General features: G+C 33.9%; 1 protein-coding gene across 1 annotated transcript; it reads left to right on the top strand.

Annotated features, from left to right (window-relative positions):
* The first annotated feature begins 1727 nt into the window (after positions 1–1727).
* Positions 1728–3257, top strand: LOC132187357 (protein LURP-one-related 5-like). The gene is made up of 2 exons (XM_059601648.1): positions 1728–2124; positions 2566–3257. Exons 1-2 carry the CDS (start codon positions 1900–1902, stop codon positions 3049–3051), a joined length of 711 nt encoding a protein of 236 aa, XP_059457631.1. The 5' UTR covers positions 1728–1899; the 3' UTR covers positions 3052–3257.
* Positions 3258–13050: the final 9793 nt, after the last annotated feature.

The raw sequence follows: 13050 nt of genomic DNA, 5'->3' as shown, positions 1-13050 counted from the left end.
CAAGATCTAGAGAGAGAAAAGGAAACTCTTCAAAGAGAGAGAAGGAGTGGCTACTCCTACCTATATGATAAAGTAAATAATAATAAAAAAAGCAAATATTCTTTCACTTTTATTGTTTTTTTATTAAAAAACTTTTAATTTAGTAAATCAAACTTAAAAAAAATTGTAATGTCATCCCTCCCGTCAAGGTTTAGGATTATGTTGAGAATTGAGTTGGCAATGAAGGCATAACGTGATCGCAAGGTCTGAAAAGGCCCAATCCGATCGCAACGTCAAAGAGGGTCCTCTTAAAATGGCTCCATTACGATCAGAAAAATCCACAACACTCAGATAAGCCTCACGAGATTGAAAATTTGGGATCAATCGCTTACAATTATACTTAAGAGGGGGGCTCCGTTCGTCTTCCCACACCTGCCATACTATGAGACTTGTGGCATGTGCATATCTTTGAATAATCTGCAAGGAAAAAATGGAATTGGGACGCGGCCGATCTGTTTGCATCACAAACCAGCATACAGATATGATGAAGATTCTTATTGCAACAAATGCGTGATTGATAAAACCGATCGAAACTCTACATCACACTCGATCCAGAAAGCAACACCTAGCGAGTCCCAATCGATAGAGCCTCAACTCTAGGAGCTAATGAATTATCGACAGTATATGCAATATATGTGGTCCTCACTTTTTATTAACTTCGTCATATGTTAAAAGCAGTCGTCATATCGATCACACGCTTCCCAAACTCACAACCAACTACGCATGTAAGGTACATATTCTCCCTTGCAACAAGACATGGTCCTTATAATCTTAATGATTTGCCGGTCCCCCACCGCTTCAAATTACAAGAAAAAAAAAATTGAAGGCGAAAAAAAAAAAATTAAGGTAAAAAAGAATAATTTAAAGTATTTTTTGTCAATTAATTCCTCTTCAAAAATTTTTTGGCCCTTGGTCCCTCCAAATTTAAAGATGGTTCTGTCCTTGATCATATTACCCTAATGCTACTAGAGAGATGACATGTGAAACACTCCATTGTGAGGAGGAAAAAGGCTCCATGAAGACATGGAAGAAGAGATGCATAAATAGCAGCAAGCAACCAGAAGGGTAAGAAGAACACATTCTATGAACTCTGAACATCCTGATCCCATAATCATTACACATGCTTGCTTAAGCATCGAAGGATCACATGCTATGACCAAGTGTCTTCTCACTAATTTTTCTTTTGTAATGGAAAACATGAACCGAAAACTGCAACAACATGTTAAATCAGACGCAAATGAATGAAATAACTTTTATATCCTTACAAATTTTATAAAATTATAAAAATATCTTAATTATATATATATATATATAAAAGAGTATTTTAAAAATGTTTAAAGCCACTGTTAAGATTTAACAGAAAATCATAATAAAGAGTGACATTGTAAACTTTTTAAAATTAAATACACAAAATTAATAAAATTAATTGAATTGAATGATTACAAAAATAATGAAAATTAAGGAAATTAAGTGAAAGTATTATTTTTTTTTTTAAAAAAAAAAAAATTAGACACTCACTTTTATACTTTAAAGTTTACTTCCAACGTGAAAGTAAAAATCCTTTGGATTCACTGATAATTTTGACAGTCATCTAAAAAAAAAAAGAGAAGTGCACGTAAAAATGTAGGTTAGGAGTATGCATAGCAAGGGTGACTGCATGTGTGAAATGCAAAACCACATCGCACGTGTCAAAACAGTGAGGGTCCGAGTTCTCAGCGTGTCCCCCTGTCTCTCCAAAAATATATATCTTCTCCCCAACGTTTAGATTTCATCAACGCTCCAGACTCCAGTACTAGACTCTTCCATTGTTTTGCGTCAAAGTCCTCGGGAATCTTAAGGAAACCAATTAATTAAACAAAGATGAAAGACGGCTTCGTTGTGGCAGATAGGTTCGTATTTCAGGAAGAAACTCATCTCACCGTCCTAAAGACCTCTCTTTTCTTCGCCAACGATGGCTTCACCGTCTATGACTGCAAGGGAGACTTGGTCTTACGGGTCGACACGTACGGGCCCGAAGCCCGTGACAGCGGCGAAATCGTTCTCATGGACGCGAACGGAAGGTGCCTCCTCACTGTCCGCCGAAAGGTGATGTAGCTTTTCTCTTAATTTACCAACGAGATTCGACTGATCAGTGAGTCGAGACAGACAGTTATTAAAAAATTAGGAAAATTTATAAATTTCCAGAAAAGGGTTGGCTCGGTTTCTGATTTGCATTAATGGGTAAAGATTTGAATCCTCTTTTGCTAAAATTCATGATAGGCAGGAAATGAACGTAAATGGGTCGTCTTTGATTTTCTTGTTTTCTCATGGCTGAGTCAACTCGGCGAGTAGTAATTACATTGTTAATTAAATACGTTAAACAAGTACGGAAACTAAAACTGTCGACGTGAAAATACTTTGATTAACCTTTTTTTTTTTTTTTAAGAGGAAAATACTTTGATTATATTTTATTTCACTTGACTTGTTAATTCGAGCGATTCCGACTGACTCGGTGAGTTAACTCAAATACTTTGATTTGTGAAACAGATGCCGAGTCTGCATCACCGGTGGGAGGGCTTTACAGGGGAGAGAATCGACGGGCACCAGAAACCGATCTTTAGCCTGCGGAGATCCTCGATGATCGGACGGTCGACCATGAGCGTGGAGGTGTTTAGGGACCCAGAGCCTTGTGAGGAGTACCAGATCGAGGGCAACTTTGCTCAACGCTGTTGCACGATCTTGAATGCGGAGAGGGAATTGGTGGCTGAGATCCAACGCAAAGTGGATGCTTCCACCCAGGTGGTGCTTGGGAAGGACGCTTTCTCTCTTTGCGTCAAACCTGGCTTTGATGGGGCTTTTGCCATGGGATTGGTGCTCGTTCTTGATCAGATCAACTGCGATGATTATGTTACTCAGGTAGTTCAGGAGGAGCCCGTCACAGATGATTCCGTTACTCAGGGAGTTCAGGTGGAGCCCGTCACAGATGATCCCGTTACTCAGGGAGTTCCGGAGGAGCCCGTCACCGATGATTAGTGGGATATTTTTTTGCCTTTGTTTAATGGCTAATCTATGGAAGGTAATCTTCATCAGGTTCTTCTTGTCTTGGCTCTAGATCTTTGTTGTATTTTACTATGCAAAATCGAAGACAAGAATGATAATATAGTGTGCAATTAAGTTCTAAATCGGTAATTAATTAATTACCAATTAATTATCAATGGAATTTGATTAGTGATTTGAGAGCTTATGTTCTTCTGTATTTATAAGCTTTGTAGGTTAGCAGAAATGGATAAATAAAAATGTGAGACAAGTGGTAGTTGTAGTAGAAAATATAGTCCAACAATGACGATACGTAATGGTCAGCTAGGGCATATAAAAACCTTAGCCTCCATCTCCTTAGAAAGTGGCACATAAGCAGGGGTGGAACTAGAATATGTAGTTTTGGGAGGGGCAAAATTTTTTTAAAAAAAAATTGGGAGGAGGGGGGGTCAAAAGTTACTTTTTAAAGGAATTTTTAATTTTTAATTTTGAATTTTTTTTGGACCACAAGCCCCCAGGCCAAGAAATGGTTCAGCCCTGCGCATTGGGCCAAAATTTTTTTTCCTAACCCATGCGTCTACTACATGTTCCTACTTTCTAGGCTTGGGTTTTATCCCAAGCCTTTTCTCACTGCACTCAACGCGTAGGGATAGAAAATTTTTCATGGCCTTATGCGTCCACCTTTTCCACTGGGCTTTTGGGTTTATTCTAAGCCCAATTCTCTCATATATATATGCATCTTTACACTATATCGCTCTACCTCATGTTTTAAATAAATAAAACAATTAAGCGGTCCAATAAATAAGAAAACTTATCTTTGGTTAAATTTCAGCTAGGGACCTAAAAGAAAAGATAATTATTAACTTAAATATGTCTGTGATCAAATGTCTCCCCTCACATTCGGTATGAAATACTATTTATTCACAATTCTTCTACCAAATAATTGATCAAATGTCTCCCCTCACATTCGGTATGAAATACTATTTATTCACAATTATTCTACTAAATAATTGTGACTACATTCGAATAAATTTTTTATTTTATTTTTTATCAAAACAATTAATCAATTTGACTTACTTAATATTGACTTGTGATCTCTTCATAAAATCTTTCGTACCAGAATTAAGGTTAAGAATATTGCTACTTAATTCTTTACTTTTTTATCCTTGAGTCATTGATTTTACGTCATTCTTGTACTTGTGAAAACATATGTATATTATTTTAGTATGCCAATCAAAATGCTCCAGCCAAGAAGAATTTTTTTGTCTCTTTGTTCTTCGACCAAGAATTTGGATTCACTTTTGGAAAAAGCTTTCCCACAATGTTATATGTAATTTCCCAACACATTGGAATTGTTGACCGTATATTAGATTCATCCCTTGGTGTATCAAAGCAATCTCAATTTCACTTCCGAGTTTTCAATTCTCCCAAGATTTAGAATCAAAGTCGTAAGTAATCTTTAGGAGTTATTGTCTTTCCTTATAGACAGTATCTTTGTGGAAAGACAATTCATTAGTCCGTTTAATGCCTTAGTACGCACCTACACATCAATCTGAAATCTCCGCTTTGCTTGATCAAGGTAGATCACTGCGATTCGATGTGTAACACTATCTCAAAATTGAATGCCGAGTTGTTGGGAATATGATTGCAAATCAGAAATTTGCACAGCGGAATAATCGAATTCTCATGCCAAGAAATCTTTATGAAGAATGTGAAGAACAATTGCTATTTAAAATAATTTGTAAAAACGAAGAACACTTACTTGGATATCAACGACCACTCTTGGCTTCGAGAAAAATTCTTTTTGCTTCTTTAAGAGCATGTTCTTTCTTGTTCAAGAACACAAAAAACAAATTCTTTTTTTTTTTCAAGAACAACTTATTATTTCTTCAAGAACACGACAGATCTCTGGGATGATGAAACCTCTAGATCTTCTCACCAATAACTCATAATAACCAAGAGAGTGTGGCCTCTTACTTGATTCTTCAAATCTTAAACTTTTGTTATTCGTGAGTTAACACAAGAACTATTAATTCTCAAAAAGTTTATGAAAATTAATTATCAAAAGAACTTGAGTAATTCTAGAAGTCTCTCTTGTATCCCTCTTCATTCCCTCCAAAAATGGTATGACTATTAAAATCATTATTTGATCAAAATCTAATAATGATCAATCATCGCCCAATGATGATTTTAATAGCCACATTATTCTTGGAAGGACTCAAGAGGGACACAAGAGGAATTTGCAGTATTACTCAGAGAACTTAATGGGATGAGTGAGTCATTTGAGAGCTCAGACTCTTCTCTGTTTATAAGGTTAGCATGCTAGCAGAGGTTGAGAAATAAGTAATGTGAGACAAAGTAGAAGTAGTAGTAGAAAACCCAGTTCTGTTGGGACTACTAGGAGTGGACGACAAGGACTTGTAAAAATCCTAGCCTCCACCTCCTTAGAAAGTAGCGCATAGGGCTAGGGAAATTTTCTCTTGCCCATGCGTCTACTACATGCTGCTAGGCCTTGGGCTTGGGTTTTATCCCAAGCTCTTTCCCACTGTACTCAACGAATAGGGGAAGGGAAAATTCCTTGGCCTATGCGAGTACCTTGTTCATTGGGCTTCTAGGTTTTATCCAAAGTCCAATTCTCTAATATCTCTTTGGCCTATGTTTTAAATAAATAAAACATTTAGCCCAATAAATAAGAAAGCCTTATTATGGTTAAATAACATCAACTTGGTGAGGGACCTAAAGTGAAAAATATTATTGGCTTAAATATGTTCGTAACCATATCTTCTTGACATTTATTTTGCAATAATATTTTAATTACAATTAATTTCACTAAATAATTGTGACTGTACTCCAATAAATATTTTTTATTAAACAATTAATCATTTTGACTTTCTTAATGTTAACTTATGATTTCTCCATGAAATATTACGTAACAAAATTAATGCTAAGGATGCTGCCACTTCATTCTCTACTTCTTTATCCTTGAGTCACTAATTTTACGTTGTTCTCATATATACATGTAAACAACATATGTATATATTTTGGTATACCAACCAAAAAGCTCCAGTTGGAGACTCTGAGAATAATAACCATAAAATCTATCTTAATGAGAAGTTTCTTATCACTTTGTTCTCTAACAAAGGATTTGGATTCTCTCTTGAAAAAAGCCTTCCTACAATGTTTCATATGATCACTCAATGTATTGAGGTTATTTCGACCGATGATAAGTTTTACTCTTTGATTTATCAAAACAATCTTCATGGAACACCTGAGTCCACAATTCCCTCATAATTTAGAATCAAAGTCTAAAGCAGTCTTTTAAGGAGTTATTGTCTTTTCCTAATAGACAGTCCCTTTATGAAAAGACAATTCCTTGGTCCGTTTAGTGCCTTAGGATCTCAGCACACTGCACATCAATCCGAAGTCACCGCTTCGCTTGATCAAGGTAGATCACCAAGATTCAATATGTAACAGTCTTTCTCAAAATGGAATGCCCAGATCCATTTACCGATTGCGAATTTTATACATTTAAGGATACAAAGATTATAAATTAAGATCTTGTGTAATAATCACGTTACTCACGCCCATAGCCATATTCAATGTAATCCTAGGACTTTTCACATGCATAATAAATATGATGAACTTGGTAATAAGCATGTAAAATACATTTTATATGTTATATGCTCAAATCATTTATTCAGTGAATATAACATATTTTCATTACAAACATTTCAATGTCAATATAGATATAAAATCATTGGGATTCAGGATACAATTCCCAACACCAGTTCCATTTACAGACTGTGAACTTTATATTTTAAGGCTATAAAGATTATAGACTAAGACCTTGCGTGATAACTACGTTACTCATACTCATAACTATATTCAATGTAATCCTATGACCTTTCACATGCACAATAAATATGATAAACTTAGTAATAAACATGTGAAAGATATTTTATATGTCATATACTCAAATCATTTAATCAATGAATACATATATTCATTACAAAAATTGAATATCAACATAGATATAAAATTATTGGAATTAAGGGTACAATCCCTAGTGAATAAAGCATTTTTAGCATAATAGGCAAAAAAACCCATAATAGTTAAATTTGACACTTATGGGCTATTTTTTTTTTATATAACCAATACAGTAGCTACTTTGACATTTTTTTTGTTTTAGTGTAAATAATAAATATACTATTCTGCCTATTCACTATTTACCCTATAATTTATTATTATTATTTTGTTTTTCACCCTTTCTTTCTTTCACCGTCTCTCTCTTTCCGTCTTTCTTTCACACTTTGTCCCATACAAAATAATATTTATAGAAAATAGCAAGTAAAATGAAGAATTTGTTGTAGTCTGTATAATGAGTAGTTAGAGTATAAATTTGTATTTTTTTTTTTTTGGTAAGAACAACTTCATTGCAAACAAAGTATAAAATTGTAGTTTTTCATGAGTTATAGCTGCTATTTTGGCCATCTCCTGTTGGAGATGCCCTGTAGGATTCACACATCTTTAATATTTTCTCTCCCTTCTCTCTCTCCCTCAACGAAACTTCATCTTTCCAGCTTAATTTGTCCTCCTCCTCTCTCCCTGAAGCGCCTCGTGTTTCCTTGTAAATTAATTAGTGTGTTTTTTGTTTTCTTGGTTAATACTCAGATCTCTACAAATCAAAGAGGTCGAGGTCCAGTGTCACAAAGTTACCTAGCTAGCTGTACGGATCAAATGAAGTAAAACGATAGAAGAGACGGATGTTTGTTGATCTCTAAAACTGAGTTTTAAGAGAAAAACGAAGAAAAATAGAAAAGAAAAATGAAATGTTGAGTGGGCTATTGGGGATGATTTGTTTCGTTTTAATTGACATGGAAGATGGAGGTTGGCTGCCCTGCTAGTCTGTTGTTTTGCTGGTGCGGGGAGAGACGAGAGGAAAATAATTGTGTGTGCTGTTAAACAAAATAATAAAAAATGAAAAATGAAGAAAGAAAGTAAATAGTTGTAGACGAGAAAAGTCTTGATAGGGGTATTTACAGTTCAACAGACTTTACTGCTCCACAGTGGAGTGCCAAAACAAAAACTGTGCCGGCCGGTGGTCGACCGACGACCATATTGGCTTTGACATTTTCACACTTCATTTATTTTGTTTTAGCGTTTTAAATGAAGTTGACGTGAGAGACAGGGGTGTTATTAGCATGGGACCATGTTCCATGTGGGCTCCCCTTCAAACTTTACATTGCCTCTTTTACCTTAAATAGTGGGGTCTAGTATCCCACGCTCTCTCAACTAGGCCAGGTAAAACGGGTTTACATACAAGGTTTGTGTCAATCCGATTAATTCGTAAACTTGTTTATATCAAATTCGAACATAACATGTTTATTAAACGAGTTATAATTCGTTTATAACTTTAACTCATTTAACCTAAACCCTAACCCTAAAATTAGATGTCATGATCGTAACGGGTCGCGGATTAAATTGCTAGCCCTGCTCTCAACGTTTTGGTAACTTTTCTGCCCACTTTCTTTCATATTGAGCTGCGGTTACAAATTTCTCCTCTCTTCCCCCTTTCTTTCCTATTTGTGGTAAGAAAGATCCTCTTCAATTCCCCATTGTTTCTTTTGCTTCTTTCTGTTAGTATATATTCCAATTTACAAAGATAATTATATCATTCTTCGTAAAAAAAATACTTCAAAAAAAGCAAAATGAGTCAAAGCGGGGTGCATGGGGCCCCCACCCCCTCTAATTGGAAGGGCCATAACCCATCTCTCTAAGACGCGGTTATGAGCTGTACCTTAACATAGAGGTAGCTAGTGCCAACTTTGGTCATGCCGTCATGGAGCCATGGCCTCCATGACCGTGGCTTCTAATTTTTGTTTTTTTAAAGGAATTTTAATTTGATATTTATGTCATTCTCTGAAAATATTAAATAAAGGTCTTGAATTTAAGAATTAAAATCTTAATATGATCAACATCGATCTCAACAACTATGTTACATATATAGATGCTATGGACATCAGTTGTGTAGGATAATTTTTTTTTTTTTTTTTAAAAAGACTGAGTTATATGACTCGGATTGAATCATTACTTTTGATTTACAAAAAGGGAGTTGCTATGGAATCTATTGCACACGATAACTATATTCAATAATTAACTCAGTACATTTCGACCTAGTTTGTTTTGGCCTAAAAAGGTTTTTATTTTTTTATTTTTTTTATATATATGTTTGGCTCATACGAAAATTCGACAAATATTTCTTATACTTTTAGTCAATCAGATTAGCTTATAAATATCAACTTTTATTCACATCGTAAGAATATACACATATTGAGGAGCAGCAATAATAGCTAGAGAAATAGAAGACCGAGGGGAGCTACAAAAGAAGATCGAGTACTATGTGAGAAGGCCCTTGTGAGGCCTCCCTACCCAAGCAGGTTTACTTTCAAGGAACATAGGACTTGCTCAGGTAGGTAGGTAGGTCCTATAAAGATTCTTTTTATAATTTTCTACTTGAGAGTACGAGAGAGCTGTAAAAAATGGTTTACCTTGATTTATGTAGTTGAAAAGCGTAAATCATTTTACACCTAATGAAAATAATTATCTTTGGCTAACTGAAAACATTTTTGGATCCACTAATAATTTATCATTGATTTCGGTCATCTCTGTGCCGTTTTCATTGAATGAAATCAGTCTCAAGCCCATATCTTATATGAGTATATCATCATTATCTTGAGTTATAGTGAAAACAAAAGGGTGAGAGACATAGATACGCATGGCCAGACAATAATTGAGATGGCAGAAGAGAATTTACAAAAGAGATCGTTAAGAGTAAATTTGAGGCTTTTATTTCTATTTAAAGTAAATTTTGAGGTTTGGAGTTGAAAAGACATAAGATTCACTTCCATGCAGATCGGAAAGTAAGCCGTAATTCGTGTTAACCGAAATATCTGCCTAGCTATGTTGTACACCCTAGCTAAGCTTTACAATAATAATAATATATAATAATACTAATTATTATTATTATTTTGTAATTAAGTTGCTTTACAATTATTGGCATCACTTGTAGCTGCTTGTTTGTTTCCCACAAACCAAGAGGTCAACTGTTCTCGTTTAGCAGAATCCGATAAAACTGATGTTCCATGCATGTGTATATACAACGTTAACGTTGGCATGTTAATTTTGACATTCACTGTGGTTGTCAATTTTTGACCTACAAATTTAATATTAAATTAAGGGAGTAGGATTGAAAGATATGATTCATTTAGCTAAGGACGGTGATTGAGAAGGTTAAGATAAGCTCAAGATGGGAAATGAAATGAAATTGTAAAGGTATTAATAATTAGCTTCTTTTATTTCATCGTTATGATTTAATTTGGCCCGACTTTAGACTTTCTAGGTGTTGATTATAGAAATTAAGAGTATAACGAAAGAAAAGGAAGCACAAACATTATGGGATGTTTGATAACTTTTTTTGTGTTATGGTTGAAAAAGTGTTGTAATGTGATATTAAGGTAAAAGAAGTTTCGAGTTTTTGTTGTTGGTGTTTTGTAAAAACAGTTGTTTGATAATTTTTTTTTGACTTATTTAGATAGAGAGGAATAAAAAAGAAAAGAAAAAAGAGTTGCTAAACAAGCCCTAAGGGTCAATATGCTAATCCTTTCCTCTTTCATTTTTCCTTTCTACTAAATTTTTTTTTTCTAAAAAAAATCATAACATTTACGTCACACAAAAACATATTTTCAACCAAAACACAAAATATTTCTTAAACCGCAACTTCTTACGATAAGAAACATGTTATACATTTTTTTTTTAAACCATATTTCAAAAATCTCTTTTTACAAATCTAATGGATCCATCATTACATTTGTGGACTCACGTGAGTCGTACAAATTTAATGATGGATTCAGCCATTCACTAGAGAAATTGGTGAAAAATATTATAGAAAATAATTTTTATCATTTCTCTTACAATAATCCCCTAATCTCCCCTCATATGTCACCTAGTAAAATTCCAAATAATCACTCAAATAGTCGATTTTTAATAATCTCTTAGCCTTTTTCATTGGTGAAATCAGAACGTGGGGAGGCCGGCGTACGCAGGGAAAGGATTTCACCGACAACTGATTTTTACTTTACGTGGAGTTTAGGGTGTTTAACTTCTCTTGCTGTCAAGTACTACCATACCATATTATATTTATAGTGACTAGGCAATTCGGACACGTGACCATATTTAATTGATGCTAACATATTAGTTTAACGAATTCCGTTAGCTTTTCTGACGATATGAGCTAATATTTCTTTTTTTGGCCTAACCTAAGAAGTATTTAATCACATTGTAAAACCTTAAAAATAATATCATAAAATTTATTTAGTTTTAGTTTTTGAAATTGCACACGTCCTAATCTAAGAAAGAGGGTAGTTAATTCATGCTTTCTTAATGAATTGGGTGGCGTCGGCATCATATAACTTCAGCTGGTTTGTCGGCACATTCTTTATTATAGAGGGCAACTATGTCCCTTCTCTTCCTTTCTAATTTGCTTATAAAATTAATATTATTGTTTTAAAATATAAATTAAAAAGCTAATAAATTCTATTCTCTAATCAGCAACCTGCGGCCTGGATGGCGGTCTCTCGTACCATCCTTGTTTTGAGGAAGACGAAGACTTGACGTCATCCCTCACCTCTTCCTCCAATATAAATCGCAGCCTTCTTCTTCCTTTTCCTTTGTCTTTATCTTTTTATTTTCCACAGAGCGAAAAGTCTTTTCTTTTTCTTTTATAAAAATAATGGAATTGCGGCAAATGATGGGTCGTTTTCGGTTTCGGCAAACATTCATCCGCCTTTCCAGCATTTGGCAGTGAAAACTTGTGTCGTACGTACTGAAGCAATACAAAAAGGCAATCCCCATTTTTCATTATATATAAATAATTACTTGTTTCCGATAATAATAATAATAATAAATTACTTGTTTCCAATACTGGTTACGTACGCACCCGAGTTAACTCAGTCATGCCGAAAGCAACCGATTCGTTCGTATTCGAGTCACACGACTCACACCTTATAATATAATATTGCATATGCCCTAGCTTCCTGATAAGATATTATGCTTGGGGGTTGGGGTCCATACCAAGATCTTGAGAGGAGAAAAGGAAACTCTTCATAGCTAGTGAGAGAAGGAATGGCCACTCCAACTCTATGATTAAAAAAAAAGGAATGCTAGGTGCTCTAGTTCCTGGTTAATTAATGTTATTCTCGTGTATTGTTGACTCTATGTGAAAATTATTTATTAAAAAAAATTGCTTTTATTTAGTTTTTATAAAATAATTTACACGTAAAACGAGAAAGACTTCGGGAGAGTAACTAACATTTTCTTTTAAAAAAAAAAAAAAAACTTCACTTATTCCTCATACTTTGTTTTTAAAAAATAATATTCACGTAGGACCAGAAAAACACTAGGAGAACTCCTTTTAAAAACTCTTGACTTAGTATTTCAAATTTTAAAAAATTTACTATGTCACCTCTCTTGTTAGGGTTTGAAGTTAAATCATACATCAAATTAGGGTTTACCATACTTCTATAAAATTTATAAATTTATAAATTATATTAATTAAATAATTTAAAAAGTAATAAAAAAAAATTGGTATTTTAAAAATTTTGAAGGTCTCGTTAAAATTTAACAGAAAATCATAACGGATTATGATATTATAAACTTTTTAAAGTTTGATACAATAAACTACGTAATTACAAAAATAGTAAAAGTTAATTAAGCGAAGTTTTTCAAATTAAAAAAAAAAATTACGTACACTTTAACTTTTTTACTTTAAAGTTTAGTTCCTGCGTGGCAATAAAAGTGATTTGGATTTACCGATAATTTTGGCTGTCATCTCGAAAAAATAAAAAAAAAAAGTGTACTTAAAAATCCAGGTTAGGATTTGACCTGGATTTGGAGTACAGCATTGCTCGTCCATGTTATATTGTTATCTCATGTGAAAAA

Source organism: Corylus avellana, chromosome ca7, assembly GCF_901000735.1.
Source record: "Corylus avellana chromosome ca7, CavTom2PMs-1.0".
Lineage (NCBI taxonomy): Eukaryota > Viridiplantae > Streptophyta > Magnoliopsida > Fagales > Betulaceae > Corylus > Corylus avellana.
This window is presented reverse-complemented; position numbering and strand designations above follow the sequence as displayed.